The sequence below is a fragment of the Spermophilus citellus genome (genome assembly GCF_964194105.1).
Source record: "Spermophilus citellus genome assembly, chromosome: 11".
Taxonomy (NCBI): Eukaryota; Metazoa; Chordata; class Mammalia; order Rodentia; family Sciuridae; genus Spermophilus; species Spermophilus citellus.
The window spans coordinates 20228698-20247699 of NC_138192.1; the positions used below are offsets into that span (position 1 = coordinate 20228698).

Consider the following 19002-nt stretch of genomic DNA (forward strand, 5'->3'; position numbering starts at 1 on the left):
GTAACTCACCAGGAGACATGACTGGAAAAACACTTGCTTAACTAAACAGAAGGTTTCTTCATTGAAGCAGCAAACAACAAGCCCTTTCAGGGACGCTGGGCAGAGGGACAGAAAGGTCACTTGGCGGTTTGATTACAGTTCAAATGGAACTGCTTTAAAACGATGGTAGGTCAGTAAACACAGGTTTTCATAATGGGGTTTTCACTGGGGGACACCAACATCTCGGTTTTACTTTCCTCTGGGTGGGGGGAGAAGGTACTCAGTTGCTAAATCTGCAAGGCAATGAATGCTTCCTGCTCCAGCAAGCAAGCCACATGTTTTCCCCAAGGCAGACAATAGATGGCAGCAGAAACATGCTCTCTCAAAGTCTTAGGAACAACCACAGCAGCAGGGAGCCACTGTGACAAAGGGGACTTGCTGCTACAGTTCAGTGGATCTGATTCCTGGGTCCAAAAATGAGATAATATCGCAGAGAAATGCCTCACTCTGCATAATGTTCATGCAAGAATACTGCACACTGCTGGAGGGCTGGAGGTAGGTGACGGGCGGGGTCCAAGCCTGAGCTTAGAGAGGCCTGTGTTCTTCCTACCCACATCAGAGAGTCAATTCTGAAATCTCTCCAGTCCCAAGAGGCATACCAAGTGACAAAGGCCAGGTGGGCCCCAGGGCAGTGCTTCCTTTCGTCTTCATGGTGAGAAACACCCACAGAAGGTCCTGAGAGTGGAGAAGTCTGCTGAACTGGATTTATCTGTATGTGTGGTTCTCCTGTCCCCAGGCTCTCTCCTCAGCTCCCCAACCCCATGCAGCTGTTTTAAATGAGCAATCATTGAGATGTTTCTGCTGGAAAGCACCGGGTCCAAGCTGCTGGATTCCCTGTGCATCCTGGAAGACAAAGGATGCATGTGTCTGGCACTCAACACAAGGGCCACACAGAGCGAAGTCCACATGTGACATTGGAGAATCATGCAGCTCCCTAAGGAGTTTTGGAGCAAAACACCTAAAGTTTCAGGTTTTCTGAAGAAACTCCCTACCTATTAGCTTTTGTATAGACAGGGCACTTAACCTTTCTGTATTTTTTTTTTTTTTTTGATGAAGAAATAACCTTTCATTTTCTGTGAACCTTGAGATCACACAGCCAGAGACATCCACAAGGGAGGGAGGGAGGTGGGGTGAACAGAAGGTTCAGGAGGCCTGCAGAACTCCTACTGCTGGCTGTGTCATTTCCCCTTGGAAGGAAGAGTCCCTGGAGGTCATGGGGTGAGGGTGAGGGCCTGGAAACTGCAGCATAGAGGGAAATCTCTATTCCACTCTCCTGCTCTGGATCTCATTCTTGGTGCACAGTGAACAGAAGTCAGATTCTCAGAGAGAACTGTTGAATATAGAGTGTGGCCCAGGCACTGTGGCCCAGAGGCGGGAAAGGCCTGAGAGCAGAAGAAATGCAAATAAATATTGGGATGTACTAGTGCCCCAGGACATTCCCCAGGCTCTCTCCTCAGCTCCCCAACCCCATGCAGCTGTTTTAAATGAGCAATCATTGAGACGTTTCTGCTGGAAAGAGGCCTTATTGAGCATGAAGAATCCAGGGTTTCCATCCTTAAGGCTTTTGACTTCTGTGATCTCCTCTTCCTATCACACTTTAGGAAGGATGTGCCAAAACTCTCCAGGAAAAAACAGATGACCTCCATCAGGCCATGTTTGGGCAGAGCACAGCACAGAACATCTGGGCCTTTTTGATTAAAAGAGGTACTAAAAGATGCAGACTAGGTTTTCATGGGTTTAGTCAGAGACCCAGCACCCACAGTGGTTCCTGACCTTTGGAAATTGGGGCCTGCCATGAAGTGCCAATACCCTTATCAACTCTAAGCTGTCAATAACAACTTTGGAGGAAATGGAAGAAGCAAAATGCTTGTCTATTTCAATGGAAAATCTTGGAGAAAAATTTAATTAGCTCCTTCAGATCAACCAATCTGAACCTATTAATTAAAAGGATTTGAGGCTGTTGCTTAATGGACTTGAATATGACCTAGGTTTAATTATATCTGAATAACAATTTGCACCAACTCTTCTGCCCTGCTGGCACCAGAATATCTCAGTACGAAGAAAATAAACACTTTGGGCTACCTCTCCCAAGCCTATTTAGAAGGAAGTTTGAGCAAATACCACATAATTTCTTGGCAATGGGTTTTCCTGTCACACTAATTAAGACTGCAGAAAATGCATGATTTGGAAACACCAAATAATAGTTTTCTGTCACTTCTGTCAATAAGCAAGTATTTCCTTGCTTCCTGTCTACTCATTACTTGTGACATTATGATGGAGCAGCACATTTGAGAGTTCAATGACAACAGGATAGGCACAGAAAATTCACCACTTCTAGCTGGAAACTTCGGCATGCTTACGGCCTTGCCACAAACCAGTACCTTAACTGTAACAAATTGTTTTGGCCCTAATCTCCACTCCCCAGTCCTTGCACCTACTTGCAGACTTCCTTGGCATGGATGAAAGAGACAGAAGTAGGATAGCATTCAAGCACTGGGGATAACCTCAGGAGAAAACTGTCCATATTTTATTTAAACTGCATCTGGCCCTCAGAAGCCCAGAATCTAACAAGGATATTTCAGGTGACAGAACATCTCCATGGCTGCAACTCCAACCCCATCAGTGAGTGTTCCTAAACAGAGGGATGACATGCTCTAAAATTAAATTGTGAACTAATGCTAAGAGAAAGAGGGCAGATGAAGCACCATACGCTTTCTTCCCAGCATAGGGTTGAAACATTCCAACACAGAGACCAGCAAAATTTTTCCTCTCAGAATTTTTCTCTGTGTGAAAGGAGGAATGGAATTATTTCAAACCCTTAAGTGGGGCACTTAACAAAGATTCCTTCAAACATGGACAAAGGCAGTTCTTATGATAGCTGCAGGGTTTTGGTCAGTTTTAGTCACTTTCTTTTTTTGGGTGGTGGTGCTGAGGATGGAAGTCAGAGTGTCAGCCTCCTAGGCAAGGGCTCCACCACTGTGCTATACTCCCAGCCCAGTTCTAGTCACTTTTGATGGGGAACATCAAGAATAATCCAAAATCGGGTATACTCAACATAGGCTTTTCTGATGATCATTAATTAGCCACGCTGAGATGGCTCAGGAGGGAGTTGAGCAATGAAGTAACCTTGGTTTACCCAATAAATTGATTATGACACAAAGTAGCCATTAACAGTACAAGCTTGGGAGTCAAGGAGACCAGGGTTCAAGTCCTGACACCGTCATTTCCTACTTCCATCACTGTGACAAGTTGCCTGTCTGTGGATTCTCTGAGGCTCATGTCTACTCTATTTTCTCCAGGGCTGGGACCTTCTCAAGTGCAAAATGGGGACAACAACATTGTTTTATCTCATGGGGTTGTTGTGAGGATTATGTGAGATATTTCATAGAAATATTCGATATTCCAAAACTTGGCACTCTATGAACATTTACTAAGTAGTGGCCCAAGTTCATATCCTGCTACCATGTCACACAACTGCACCTCATGGGCTGGCATCAGTAGTTGGGGTTTAGTTGTGTGGGAGTTGTGCTTGTGGCATCATGTCAGCACCCAAAAAGTTTTGGATGGCAACATTTTGGATGAGGGATATTTAGCCTGTATCCAGTACCTTCTATAAGCCAGGTGTTCTTCTAGGCACTGGGGATATACCCACAAAGAGAACAAGCAAAACCTCTGGTGCAAAGTTCATGGTGCTGCATGACGGCCTGGTTCCAGTGGTAGTGGAACCTCAAGTCCTGATTCTGAGAGAGGTTTCAAAACCCATCCAAGCTGTGTATGAAAAGCCATAGCTGAATGAATGTCTGTTTGGCAGAGGGTGGGGAGTCAGGCATGAAGACAGGATAGGATGTGGCAGCCCGTTTGCCAAATCTGTCCAGGCCTCTATGTGAGCTGGCATGGTGGGGAACCAGGATTATCATGGTCTACCCAAGGCTTGGAGGGAGAAAGGAATAAAGTCTGGGTAGAGAAGGGTACAGCTCTAGCATGAGCACTAGTAGCAGCTTCGCCTGGCAGGCCACAGTCAGAGTTGTTCTGACTGCAGAAAGGAAGGTACCTTGTCTGGCTCCTACATCAGAACTGCAGACACCCTTGCATCCCAGTGTCGAATGTGAATGCCCTATTCGATATCACAAATGTAACAGGAAGCTTCCCAAAGCAAGAAGAGGAAGGTGGACATGAAGAGGTTACGATTAGGAAGGTGAAGAAAGAAAATATATTACAAGAGATGGAGATTTAAGTCAAAATTAAAAACATGCCACTCTAGCGAATCCTAATTTGCTGACCTCAACTGATCTCTTGGCGTTTGCTGGACTGAATGACTTGTCTGTGGTCCTTTGATAAATAATTCATTCATCCAAATTTTTATCATTTTCTCTAGATTCCAACAAATTCTCAGCTCTTTCAGTGTTTCGTTAATTCCTCCTGTCTTTCCAGATTCCCTGAAGCAAGAGTTTGTTGGAGATGCCTGGGCCCCTAATGGCATGCCAGGACAAATTCTGCTGAGCAGAGGGTTTCCTGGGCTTGGTGCAGAGATTCAAAGAGGGCTCATAAAGAAAAATAATGAGTCTGGAGCTGATTAAACATCAATCATTCCTTCAAACCTCTCGAGGAGCTCGGGCTTGTTCCCTCTCCAGTAATGAGGCTGAAGAGCCTGTGAATCTTCTTTATTCCGCAGTCCTCAGCAGCTCCAGGTCTCCACTTCCAATGTGGATTGGAATAAATCGCTTTTAAATTGCTCAGAGACGCAGAGAAAGGAGTTGGAAGCAGAAAGGGTTATAAATGCAACAGCTGACCGGCCTTCCATATCACTACTGCAAGGGCCAAGATCCATTCATTTTAGTGTGTGAGGGTGTGTTCTGGGTGTGAGGAGAATCTCAGTGATACACTGCCTTAGCCTCATCCTATTTGCTAACTGTTTGAGCCATAGTTCCACTTGGAGTATTTTAATATATTCTTGTCAGATAAGCAGGCACTATGTAATGGGCTCAGGGACATGCTTAGAAGGTACTCTTTTTTCAAGGATGAATACATGTCCCTCATGCTAAAATTCAAGTTGCCCTCCTTGGCTGTAGGCCACCTCTGACATCGTGGCTGGGGTTTTATGGGCCTCTTCTTGTTCTCTCCTGGACATTAGGGACCTCAGTTTTGGCCTATTTCCTATTCTATGACAGGGTAAGTGGATGGTAAGTAAGTAAGGGTTCTTTTAAAATTTGCAAGGCTGAGCAAGACATTCACGAGGCTGGGTTAATAGAAGTGTGCGAGACAGTAATGACATGCTGCTGAAAACCAGCTCTGCCAAATGTTATTTTTAAGGAGCTTGAACTTTTTCCACAACCTGATGTGGAGAAAAGTAAAATGAGGCAAATAGCAAAAAATAGCATTGCTGTTAAAGGGTCTGGACATCCTGATGATTCCAAAATATCAACCTAAAACAGGAGGTGACGGGAAGCAAATGGTAAAACTGGGGACACATGTCATTCCTGGAGGGCTTCAAATAATCATCTGATTACAGGTGACCTTACAAGGAAATAAAATCTTCATTAAGACAAAACAGATCTTTGGCCAAGGAGTTAAAGAACTGACAGAATATTTTGTTCATGCTATTGCACAAATAACTTGAAGGCTGAAAGGATCAAATATATTTACAGATGGAGAAACTGAAGCAGAGGAGATAGATACTCTTTGATAGGTCGGTTTCCATTGAGTTTGGGTGTTTATGAGGCTGGTTCATCAACAGCCTAGCAGAGATTTAATTTGCAATTAAAACAATCATGAGTTAGAGTGACCTCCACAACTTGACCTTAATTTACCATAGGCATGTCCAACTCTCCAGAGTTAACAACCCTACTATCACTGTCTACCTCTTAAGGCTGTTGTGAGATTCCAAGAGGATAGCACATATGAATGTACCTTCTAAATAAGATCAGCGATGGCTAACATGCTACAAAAGTTCATTTGTTCAACCTCTCTGCCCTATCTTGAATATAAAAACAAAAGTGAGCCAAGGACCAGAGTTAAGAAATCCACCCGTGATAATAAACTTCTCTATGCTTTAGGAAACACTAGTGGAGGGATGTGCTTGTTTTGTTCACTGCTGCATTCCTTGCACAATGCCTGGTATATAGCAATTGTTCAATAAGTATATACAAAATTTATATAAAAAACCTTATTAGTAAATACAAGAAAGCATATCAAATACATTAAAGGGCGTTCAAGGCCAACTCTGTTATTCATAAGCCACTTAACTTCATGTGTTACTTTAATGCAGGAATATAGAAAGGACATAGCCCACAAAGCCCCAGGCCATTATGCTCTAGTGTAGTACCATAACACTCAGTGGCTCCCCAACTATCTATGTGCAGTGTCTGCACTGTGCTTCTTTCTGTGACCATTGACCCTTATTTCCTGTTGTATTTAATCTTCCACTATTTTCCAATACTTTCTGGATAGGTTGCTTTCTAGTTTTCTCCTGAAGATGCCATTGGCACCTTGGCTACCTGATTCTGACTCTTTATATGGTTCAATAGTAGGTGCATCCATACCCCAGCCATCTCTTATATCTGTCATGATGATTTCTACGCTCCCTGAGCCAGCAGAGATTTTTCTCCCATATGAACCTCTTTTTTTTTTTTTTTTTCTGGTGCCCAGGACATACTTGCTAAATGAGGAATTATGAGGAAAAGCTGATTAGGGACCCAATTTGATTCCTTGAACAGAGGTAACAGAGTGGAGAGTTCATTAACCCTGGCTTACTGTGAAGAGGCTCCTATTCTAGCAGAAGGTCTGTCCTTCAAGATAGAGCCTTACTTTTCCCATGTTTGGCCCTACTCCCAGCCCCTGGCTTGTTGCCTAGCACAGAGAAGATCCTCTGTAATTTTTTTTTTATTATTAATAAAGTTTCCTGACCTCCCTACTCATTTTTAGTTAATTCAGGAATTGTGCAAATGCAATTTTTGAAAAAAAAAATTTAATTGCACATTTATTTATTTATTTATTTTTGCCAAAATCAATTAACAAACAGTAGCAACCTCCTTTCCCTATTCACTAATTTTTTTAGTGACAGCTTCTAGGAAACTACTGCCCAATCAAGGCCTAAAGAGCTATTGCATTGTTAGAAAGAAAACAAGAAAGATTCTGATCCCATTTTTAATGCCAAGGGAAACAAACCTGTAAAGAGCAACCCTGGTCAATGTTTACAAATCTACTGAAAACTCACCTTGGTTTCTCGGAGAAGAAATTGCAGGTCCCGTCCACTGAGTATGCCGTGGTTTTTCACGTAACTGGGAATATTCTTTGTGCTGGAGCCATAAACTGTTGCATGCACTTCCATATATGTGTGGATGATGTCCAAGTAGATCTTTCTATTCTAAAATGAGGGCACAAGCAGAAAAGCATTTCTTGTTTTATTTGCTTAACAACCTGTCTGGAAGGACTGAGCTTCTAAGAGCTAGAGGCCTCAGGGGTGGGCATTCTTATCTTGGAGATGGCAGTAGTTTGGCAATCCAAATACTGGACTTTCTTTTTTGAGGTTAAAAACAAGTCATATTACTACTGTATAACTGTGCAAAAAATACACTATATTACAACACATTACTGAGTACCAATGACAACTCATTGCCAACTCTTTTGAAGTATCGTCCTCACTTTGTAAATTACCAGGGATGCTCAAGTTGCTTTTGGCTCATCCTCTTTATGGGGGAGAGAGAGTTTGGAGATGGAAGACCCAGAGAAGGCAGAAGATTGAACTGGAATGTTTATCCGGAGATGCTAAGCTGTCCCCAAGGAATACAAACATCCCCAGCTCTTGCCAATATTTCTAGTGATGATTAACTCATGTTGTCGGAACTGGATCCCACTTAATTCTCGTCATGGGGAGAGAAGAGTTTCCCACAATATGTATCGATTTGACTCAGTAGCTGGAGAGACAAGAATATCCAGGTAGGCAAAAGTAAAAAAAAGGATAAATGGAAACTCTGGTGAGACCTGAAACATTCAAGAGTAGTTTTGCTTTTTATTCTAGAAGCAAAACCAAGCCCCCCCTTTTTTTGTATTTGTAGGAACTGGATTTTGAGGCACATTTTCTGAATCAAAACCACCTATAAAGTGGAAACCAGATCACTTTTTCTTCCTCTTCGTGTTTCCGTGTGACTAAGTTGTACAAGCTGGATTTTGTACAGCTTGGTTGTTTGGTGTTTTATTTATTTATTTGAAAGGTGAAAAATTCAAGTTCTGTAGTGTTTTCCAGTTGTATGAAGGTGGGACAAGGCTTTCCCATTCTAAGCCTGTTTCAGACACTTGAGGCAAATCTATTAATAGAAAGTTCTGTGACTCAAACCCATAAGGGACACAGGGTGTGTCAACAGTAGCCATGGAGCACAGGGAAGAGGAGGCAGGCTCTGAATGCAGCCAGTCACAATCTGCCTTCTGCCACTCACTGCCCTGGTGACTATAACACAGGACTCTCAATCTAGGGGAAAACTTTCAAATCATGTATCAGAAGTGTTCATGAAGGATACAACAGCAAGTCCACATTCTCTATTTTACAGATCAGGATGACTGTGGCATCAAGCAAGGCACTCCCTGCAGACCAACATATAAATAACATGAACGCTTGAGCTGCAAGTCTAATTCCAGGTGATGTTTGGTGAGGCTGCTGGGCATAGCGATGAGGAACCATTTATAAATCACAGCTTCCCACTTGGGAGTTTGAGCCATGCTTAGGGCCATCTACCCGGGAAAGGTTAATTGGAGGGGTTCTGGGATATGGTTCTTGTGGCAGGCATGTTTGGTAACTCTTGCCTCACACAGCCTCTTCTCAGGGACTCTGCCTCCATCACAGCCCATCTGGCTTCTGTGACCCTGCCTCCTCCCTGGCTAATGGAACTGGGGGGCCCAGGGATGTGTGGTAGGCTGAAGCACATGAAGGAAGTCAGAATCCTGACTCAGAGGGATTCCTGACAGATGGTGATAGACATTATAGCAAAAAGGTCATTCAGTGTTGGAATCTGTGAGGTCATAGACCAGGGAACAGGCCCCCAAGGAAGCCAGAGGCCAGTTGTAGGGTGGGAAAAGAATCAAGTAAGTACTAAAGGGAAGGAGGGGGTAGGCACGGGCAGGTGGTAATGAGAGGGACTGCACTGAGACATCCCAGTGAGAGCAAGGAGGAAAAGAAGGAAGAGAGGGGAATAGAGAGGAAGAAGGGGCAAAGGGGAAGGGAGAGATGAAGGAGGAGGAGGAGGAGAAGATAAAAGCAAGAGATGGAGAGAAAACTAGGGCCCACCCATCTGCAGCCATTCCCTATCCTAAGTGTGCCAGGTCTTTCTGGACCCTTTCAACAGCAGCAGCTACCCAAACTCTTCCTGGACCCCACCCTACATTTTTTTAGCTACTGAGGGCTGATTCTAATCACACAAAAGGAGGCCTCTCAGGACATCCTGCTGGCCTTGAGGCAGAGATTGGGGGTGGGGACAGGCATCTGTCCCTTATAAAAAGGAGACACTTCCCCATGAAAAGTCAGCTGCTAACTAGTGAGGGTGGACCACAGGCCCCAGGTAAGATCTGCAGCAAGCTACAGGCAGAATAGGGAATGGTCCATCTGCTTCCCGCCTGCAGAAAACTATTCACGGCAGACTTAAGAGTTCCCAGAGTAAATGTCTGTGAAAGAAATGATACACTAGGTTACATATGTACTGTCAGCAAATCCTAGGAAAGGTCAGGGCACCTCGAAGCCTAACAAGGTGGCAAGTTTGGGCAAATAGAAAGAAGTCTACATAACACTAAGGCATGGTACAGTCAGAAAGCAGGAATTATCTTCAGAGAGGATTTATAGAACCTCACAAATGAGAAAATCCCCATGGATGATTGGAGGGAAAAATGTCTCAAGTATAACTCTAACCTTTGAAGCTGACATGGTAATTAGTTAACTCAACCTTGGTTCTCTTGCTGATACTTGTCAGAGTTCAGTAGAAATCTGGTGAGTCTGACCCACACCATTTATTCCAGGTAAAGGTGCCACTGAAGTTTCTTAAACCAAACTATCATAATGCCTGAAGTGAACGCTCATGAGATGCTCAAGGAACCCAACAAGGCATTTCTAGCTCAGGACTCTTTCCTGAATTTCAAGTCCAAATCTCTCATGGCATTCTGAAATTTTTCATCTGTTGTGCTGTAGTTGCTTCCAACTCAACAGGTCTAAAAGAGGACCCATCACCTAACCTGAGCAGTATCCTTGTATCTGCCCCTGAGCTCAGTGACCAGCATTAATCTCCCTACTAATACCTGGACCATAATCATTATTCCTCACTCCAATTCCTGCCAATATGTGCATCAAATCAATCACAAAGTCCTGCTGATGCTGCCTGTAGAATGTCAAGTTGGTCTCTTTCCAGGCCCTGATTGTTCATCTGGATTGTGCCAAAATTAATAGAAGCAGCACCTTACCACATACTTCCCTGTAGCTCAAAAGGGGATGTAACTTGTCTGTGGTTTCTGCAAGAGAGCAACAGTATGAGGACCCATTGTGAAACAATCTATATAGCTGGATGCCACTTTTGTATATTTCTTAACCATACAAAGCAATATTATGCATGTGGGTAATGTTCACACATATGGACATGTGTAGCTGAAGTACAAAAACATGTAGGAGGATGATTTGAAGTAAATTCCAGATACTGATTACAGAGGAGAGATGATCTACAGAAGTAGATGGAGCTTCAGTGATATTTGTAATATATCATTTCCATGTTTAAAAATACTGTAAGATACTAACATCAACAAATCTGGGTGGTACTTGGATGTCTGCTATGATTCAGATGTGTTTCCCAAAGGTGATGTGTTAGAAATTCATATATTAATGGTATTTGGAGGTGGGCCTTTGGGAGGTGATTAGGATTAGATGAGGTCAGGAGGGTGAAGCCCCCAGGTGGCATTAGTGGTCTTATGAGAAGAAGTGAGGCCTGAGCTGGCACACTTGCTCTGTCTCCCCAGGGGATGTCCTCCTCTATATTAAGATGAAGCATGAGGCCCTCACCAAGCCCCCAGCAGATGCCAGCATCGTGCTCTTGGACTTCTCAGCCTCCAGAATCATGAGCCAAAAAAATGTCTGTTCTTTATAAATTACCCAAACTAAAATATTTTGTCATGGTAACAGAAAATGGACTAAGACAATGCCTTGGTTTTTAAAGACTTCTGTATATTTCACAATGGAATTTTATTCAGCCATAAAGAAAAATGAAATTATGGCATTTGCAGGAAAATGGATGGAACAAGTGGCCATCATGTTAAGTAAAATAAGTCAGACTCAAAAGGTCAAGGGTCATATGTTTTCTCTCATAGGTGGAAGCTGGACAGAAAAAGGAAAAGAAAGGTGGGGGTGGAATCTCATGGGAATGAAAATCAAAGGAACTAGAGAGTGGAAGGGAGAGAGGGAGGGAGGGGGAGGGGGAAATGCTGGGGCGTGATATTGGCCAAATTATACTGTTACCTTGTGTGCATGTACAAATACACAACAAATCCCATCAATATGTACAATTATAGTTCACCAGTAAAAAATGTGGAAAAGACATCTGTATATTTGATATATTTCACATGTAAAATGTAAAAATTTAAAACAGATGTGATCATGGATAAACAAAACCCAGTTTGTCCAAGACTCTAAGGACTCACCACTGTCACCACACTGTAAGGCTTAGTTCCTGGCATCCAGGGGTTCAAGGGATCCCCTTCTATCTTCAGTGTGTGATGTGTACTCTACCCTTTGTGTTTAAGGGCTGATGTTTCTTAAATTAAGCGTGTCCCTGCTTGCCTTTCCTCAACTCATGGGAAGGCCCAAAGAGGGGGGTGGTGTACAGGGATGGGGGCATCTTCTAGCATATACCCCCTTCCTTTCCCTTGTTTTGGTCATCCAGGCTTAGATGGAAGACCCAAGTCCCATTGATCAAAGAAGTGGGTTGAAATCACTCTAGGAAGCTTTCCTTCTCTGACTTATGGGGCCAAAATAAAAAAATAAAAATAAAAATAAATAAATAATAATAATAATAATAATAATAATAATAATAATAATAGCTTAGTCCCAATGCTCTGCCACCTACTAATTCCTGAGATCTAGTCAGAAAGGGCTTGCACTGAGGATCACACTACAGCAAGCCACCACCCATCTTGGAGCCAGGGGAAATGCTGCTACCACATTCCAGCTGAGCGACTTGCAGCCCCCTAATGTTTTCAGTCCCTAGTTCAATTTAAATTCCCATTAAAAACAACGGATCTAGCTGATTAAAATTTAAATCTACCTAACCTCATCTGGGGGCAGGAGATGCAAAGGGAAAAGAGAGCCCTGATGGAGTCAATGAGCGAGCACCGCAGTCGCGTGTCTTCGGCTGTTTATGGCTATAGCTGGGGGCAGGTACATTTGCAGAACTTGTAGGAAGATATTTAGAGCCAGGATGGAGAGATTTAGGAAAACAATTCAATCTAAGCAACACTGGTATGCACTTCAGCAGGGGAGGCAGGATGCAGAACTGGAGAGGCAGAAGCTCTCTGTCTAACTTCTCTTTCATCTGGGGAACTGGGAGTATAGGCCTGACCTCTGGAAATGGCAGTATTTTGAGCTTTAGATTGTAGTACGGATGGCATGTATTTTTCCTCAGTAATACCCCTGTTCCCCACTACAGACACACACAGCCTCTTCTACATCATTTCTACACATCCATGTGGCACCTGGTGACCTGCTATTAACAACAACAACAACAAAGAATTTACAGCCCTGCCCCAAGTTTGTTTTTCTAGTGGAAAGTACCTGGTAAGTCTGAGCCAGGGGAATTCTCCCAGGGATGTGCCAGGCAGTTATGGAGAGTCAAGACCTCTCCAGGCAATAGAAATTGGACTGCAAAACTGGGCTATGGAGGCAAGGGCAGATCCTATCCTGCGGAGACCAGACTCAAAGAAAAACGAAGCTCTCACACATACAAGGCCAAGTGGGAGAGAGTTTGTGGCCCTGAAAGGCTCCTGATCTGCAGAACCAGTTAATTCTGAGCCCTGCTGCACCCTTGCCCTCCGTCAGGGTTCCAAGAGTCAGCACATCCTGGCTATGGTCCAGGCCAGAGAAGTTGAGCTGCCATTTCCAGCACAAAGAATCTGAGAAGGACACTTATGATCAGATGCTTCCTGGAGTTTCAATCACTTTTAAAGTAGTAGCTTCCACCTCCTTCCCCACAAATTAAGAAACTGGTCCATTACATGGTTTTACAACTATAGATGCTCCTTGACTTACAACGGGGCTACATCCTGGTAAGTACAGCTTCAGCAATGATATGGTAAATCACAAGTGTATTTAATACTCCAATGAACCCATTGTAAAACTGAGTTTGTAAGTCAAACTGTAAGTTGGGGCCATGTGTGTACAATAACGCATCACAAGAAACACAAGGCTATAGAGTAAGCGCATCTAGACTGAAAATAGACACACAAGTCCTTTACTACTGCTGCGATATTCCTCCTCAAAAGATTATGTGTGGACTTGTCCACTGTACTGAGTGGCCATCTTGTGCATCTTCTGCTGCTCCCGGTCTCCTCCTTTCTCTCTGCATCCGTCCCATCCTGTTGTCACTTCTGTAAGCTAAGCTCCCTTGCGCATGACACACACACACACACACACACACACACACACACACACATTATGAGCCTTCCCTGATTTCCCCAGCTGCCTGCTTTTTCTCTTTCTCAGTCAGTGCTCACATCAGCCAGGCTAGGAAGAAGCCACAAGGTGGAATGGTGGGACATGGGGGTTTAGTTTACTGTGAGGTAAACCAAGGCCAATGGCACACTGGGCAGAGCAGGGCAAATAAGCCCACTTCTTTCCTTTTCACCTAGATGATGCTAAGGCAGAGATCCTTATAATCCTCCAGGAGTCCAGTGTCCACTGTGCCCCCATGTCTGTATGGCTCTTGGTAAAACTGAGGAACAGTGTGGTTACATGCTCCATCACATCATCTCACACTTTCCTTTGCCACAGTAAAATACGGTAGTCTTTCTTTATCCATGGGGGATAGTTCCAAGAACCTCAGTGGATGCCTGAAGCTGCAGATAGTAAGGGACCCTACATATACTGCATTCTTTCCTATATATAGGAACCTATAATCAATTTTTATTTATAAGTTAGGCACAAGGAGAGACAATAGCTTACAATAAAAAAAAATAATGATAACAACATACGGTCATAAAAGTCATCCAACACTTAGAAACTGGTTGTTTCTGGAATTTTCCACTTACTATTTTAATAACACAGTGTGACACAGTTAAATGAATCTATGGACAGCAATCCTAGAGAGGAGGGACTATTGTGTGCGAGTCTGCCTCAAGCCCTACTTCCTAGAAGTTTAGACACTGTTTCCAAACTCTAGCTCCTTCAATCCACCCTCTAGTTTCTCAAATGAAGATTTTGCTCTCCTATAGAAATGGCTCTAAAGGTTCCTCCAGTCATTTGGATAAAAGACCCCTTCCTGAAGTCTGTACACAAGTCCCCTCACAATCTGGGCTTCTTTCCTGCAAGCTCTCCAGCTTTTCCTTCTATGGTTTATTTTTTCTCTATTTCCTTCTATGGTTTATTTTCTTCTGGTCATTCCCAGACCTCTCTTGCACCTGGTACCATTGTCTTTTCCTGCAATGCCCCTCTTTCCTCTTTATTTTCCTCCTGGATACACTTCTTCCTCCTCATCTTTATCACGTCTGATTTCCTGGATTCACCCAAGTGAATTTCATTGCTACCAGCTCTGCATCTTCAAGATCTTCTTGCTTGATCTCTGGGCAACACAGTCCCTGGAGGTTCCCACCCAGGTGGAACTGTGAACTTCTAAAGGGCAGGACATGAACTCAGCAGAGACCTGATACTGAGCAAGCACTCATACATGATGATTAAAAGGGACAGAGGATGCCCAGACCACAAAGCATTTATGGATTTGTAGAAAAGACAGTCTTAGGTAAGGCCTAGTTCCTGACACACACCAAGGATCTGTTCAACTTCCCAGGTGGGGTCAGGAGCCCTGTCCTTCCACTTAGAAAAGGTGTTCAAGTTCAGGACCATCTAGACTTATTTTAATAAAAAATAAAAGGAGAGTTATGAACCTTAGAAGGTACACTGTATAGTTGATTTACCTTCTTTTTAACATAGCTACCAAGAATAAGGTTCTCTCAAATGCAAATCAAAACTACTCTAAGATTTCATCTTACTTTTGTCAGAATGGCGGCTATTATGAAGACAAACAACAATAAGTGTTGGCAAGGATGTGGGGAAAAAGGTACACGCATACATTGCTGGTAGGACTGCAAATTGGTGCAGCCAATATGGAAAGCACTATGGAGATTCCTTTAAAAACTAGGAATGGAACCACCATTTGACCCAGCTATCCCTCTCCTCTGACTATACCCAAAGGACTTAAAAACAGCATACTACAGGGACACAACCACACCAATGTTTATAGCACACAATTCACAATAGCTAAACTGTAGAACCAACCTAGATGCCCTTCAATAGATGAATGGATAAAGAAAATGTGGCATATATATACACAATGGAATATTACTCAGCAATAAAAGAGAATAAAATCATGGCATTTGCAGGGAAATGGATGGTTTTGGAGAAGATAATGCTAAGTGAAGTTAGCCAGTCCTAAAAACCAAATGCCAAATGTTTTCTCTGATATAAGGAGGCTGATTCATAGTGAGATAGGGAGAGGAAGCATGGGAGGAATAGACAAACACTAGATAGGGCAGAGGAGTGGGAGGGGAAGGGAGAGGACATGGAGTTAGGAATGATGGTGGAATGAGATGGATATCTTAATCCAAAGTACATGTATGAAGACACGAATTAATGTGAATATGTACTTTATATACAACCAGAGATATGAAAAATGTGCTCTATTTGTGTAATAAGAATTATAATGCATTGTGCTGTCATATATTAAAAAATCAATAAAAAAACAAAAGATAAAGGAAAATAATCAAAAAAAAAAGAATAAGGTTTTGTCTCATAGGAATTGTGAGGTAAAAAGAAAAAGAGAGGTGCAAAGGGAGACAAAAGGAGACAGCCTCATCTGCCTGCTCCTGAAGGCAAAAATTCAACAAGGATGAAAAAGTGTTTTATTCCAAGATTAGAGGTAAGCTCTAAAATGCAAATCTCTGTGAATTTCAGCACTGAAGCAGAAATAATTTACATTGCAGAATAATTTAAAGTCTGTGCAGTTCTTGGCTCATTTATCTCAAGTAACCCCCTGAGAGGAAGGTGTGTATGTATGGGGGAGGGGGAGCAGTCCTTGCTGTATCTCACTCAAGTCTTGAGGGTTCCAGAAGATCTTCAGAAGCCAAGGATCTCAAAGGCTATCCCACCTGCCCTCCTCCTCCCCACATTCTTTCTTTATGCAAAAAAAAAAAAAAAAAAAAAAAATGGTGCTCAGTTCTGACAGCAGGAGTAACAAGGGGTATCCTGCTCTTTTGCCACTGGCCTGGTCTGTGGTCTACCTGTGGGCAATAAAAAGAAAGAACTCTACTGCTTGTGATACACATTTTGAGTGTTTCTAATCCCCAAATCTGAAATTTGAAAGGGTCAAAAAATCTAGATTTTGTAGCATTTCAAGTTTCAGATTTTCAGCTTTAGGATGCTCAACCAGGAAAGCCTATGCAAATATTCCAAAATCCAAAAATCTCTGAAATTCTGGTCATAAGCTTTTCAGATAGGGGATACTCAACCTGCACTGGATTCCATATTTATTCTTGGCTTGATTTCCTCGGGCTGAATTATAAGTCATTTAGGGCAATGGCTAAGTAGCTGTATGTAATGTTGCACTTGAGCATGCTTATAAGTGATTCCAGAACCAACCTCTCTGGGGAGTTAGAGATGGGACAGAACATTCACAAGCACTTATCATTCTCACTGTGATGAGGTGAGAAGCTCAATCTCTGGTCTAAAGAAAGAAGTTGGGAAAATTCTCTGTTAACAGGTGGTATGGAAAGAGCAACCAGTCCTGTTTTTGCAACTTGATGGCACATTTCTCATCTATAAATAGGGAATAATGTCACTTCACAGTTCTGTTAGACAACTACTAAATGTGCAGTGCTGAGTAAGGGTTTGGAATAATAAATGCATGTAAATGCTGCTTAAAATTGTGCCCTTATTTAAAATTATGGGGTGTTGATACTGACCCCCAAAGCATAAAATGGAACCAGCTAGAAATTGGAGTCCTTTGATGCTATGCCCTCCACCACCTGACCCAGCTGAAACCCATGCTCGGGCCCCCTACAGATCTTTTAGCCTGAACCAGCCAGTTAGTGTGTTTCTCCATTTTCTAGCAATTTGTTTTTCAAGGCTCTCTCTGCCTTAGCGCTACAGCTTTCTGCCATTTAAGGGATGCCTCTTAAAGGACCCTGGGGAACTGCCAGCCGGTTTGTGAAAACAAGAAACCCTTTGACATGACCTCCTTTCTGCTTTGAGGAGGGCAGGAGGTCTTCAAATTGCAAAGCAGGTCTCTCTTTTCCCCCATGCAAATGCAGTCACTTATGGATAACGATGCCCCTTAATCAACTCTGACTGACACAGTCCAAAGGCAACAAAGCCCACCAGCTATGCCATTGTGCTCAGAGAAGGGGATGGAAGTTGAAAACAGAGGAGGACGACCACAGCGGGGGCCCAAATGTGTCAACAGACTCCTCTATGAGCTTCCTGTTATCAGTGCTATCTGGGCAGTAATCACAGAAAACAGACTCTCCTAGGACAAAGAGAAAGCTGTCACAAAGGGAGGTTAGAAAGACTAAGAGGCTGCCTTGGTAAAACTGAAATGGTCATTAAAAAAAAAAAAAAAAAAAAAAAAAAACAGAATCCCAGAAGGACCTGTGAATCTGGGTGAAATGGACTTGTCCCAAGAGCCTCCTCCTTTCCTGAAACTGAAAATAGATGGTGGGGGTTTTGGCCAGAGACTGATAATCAGCTGCTGTTTAATCAAAAGGGAACTGACTCCGGCCACAGGACCATCCCTTGAGAGTCTCCAGGGCATTCTGGGACCAGGTGCTGCCTCCATGGAGAAGAGCAATGTCACACTGGTGGTGGATGTGATGGTTGAGACTGGGATCCTCCTGACAATTAAACTGAAGCCCCAAAGGCCAGGAGCCAAATAACAAGGGCCACATACCCGCCAAAGTGAGCAACATGGCCCCCTCTGTAGAGCAAGGGCATACCAGGCGCGTGCAGCTGATGTGGCCAGCCTTCACCTCCCACCCACCCTGAGCTTTTGAGGAAGGATGTCCTTGGAGGGTTGTTGCTTGGCCTCCAATTCTACCTAATCAGGTAAGCAGGGCCACTAGGAGAAATTCACTGCATCCTGGGGCATTTCCAAACACAGATGAATACCATAACCAGCTCAGAGAGAACTCATAGTCAGAGATGGGCTGGCGGATGTCCCGAAAGAGGGCTGTAGAGCAGGACCGGCTTCTAGAATTACCAGCACTTCCAGTTTCTTAGGGGAAGGCTGGTCTAGGTTGGTCTGGGTGTGGACTGCACAAGAGTGCTTGACTGGGCAGCGTCCTACTGGGCAGGACTCTGCCCACAAAAGCCACAGGGAGAGTGGGCAGCAGGAAACCAGGAGCTGAGAGGAAGTTGTACTGTCAACCTAAGAAAATGAAATCCATGGGGGTTGGGGGGAACATTAAAGACCCATAACACTCCCTCCAGAAAAAAAAATCAGCATTAGACACCTGTGAAGCCCAGGTGGCACAGATACTAGACAGCTCCACTCCTATGCAGGCAAGAGCTTCCCTCCCTCATCTCCGTCTTTCTCCACTGTATCCCAGGAGGAGGAAGTTTCCCTGGTGAAGTAGCATTTGGCAGCCCTGGCAAGGAGCTTACTTGAATAATGTTCAGAGTTTCCATTATTAAACCAAAGTGCATATTTTAATTATTGCATTGGGATTGTTCTTGGAACTAAA

The 19002-nt window shown here is 43.4% G+C and overlaps 1 protein-coding gene across 4 annotated transcripts in view; it reads right to left on the reverse strand.

Annotated features, from left to right (window-relative positions):
* The window catches only part of MGAT5 (alpha-1,6-mannosylglycoprotein 6-beta-N-acetylglucosaminyltransferase), a 340832-nt gene that overhangs the window by 46508 nt on the left and 275322 nt on the right, over positions 1 to 19002 (reverse strand). For all 4 annotated transcript variants that reach the window (XM_081262405.1, XM_081262404.1, XM_081262402.1 and 1 more), the window contains exon 13: positions 7253 to 7402. In XM_081262405.1, the coding sequence (XP_081118531.1) occupies positions 7253 to 7402 (150 nt within the window). The remainder of the gene's footprint in view (positions 1 to 7252; positions 7403 to 19002) is intronic.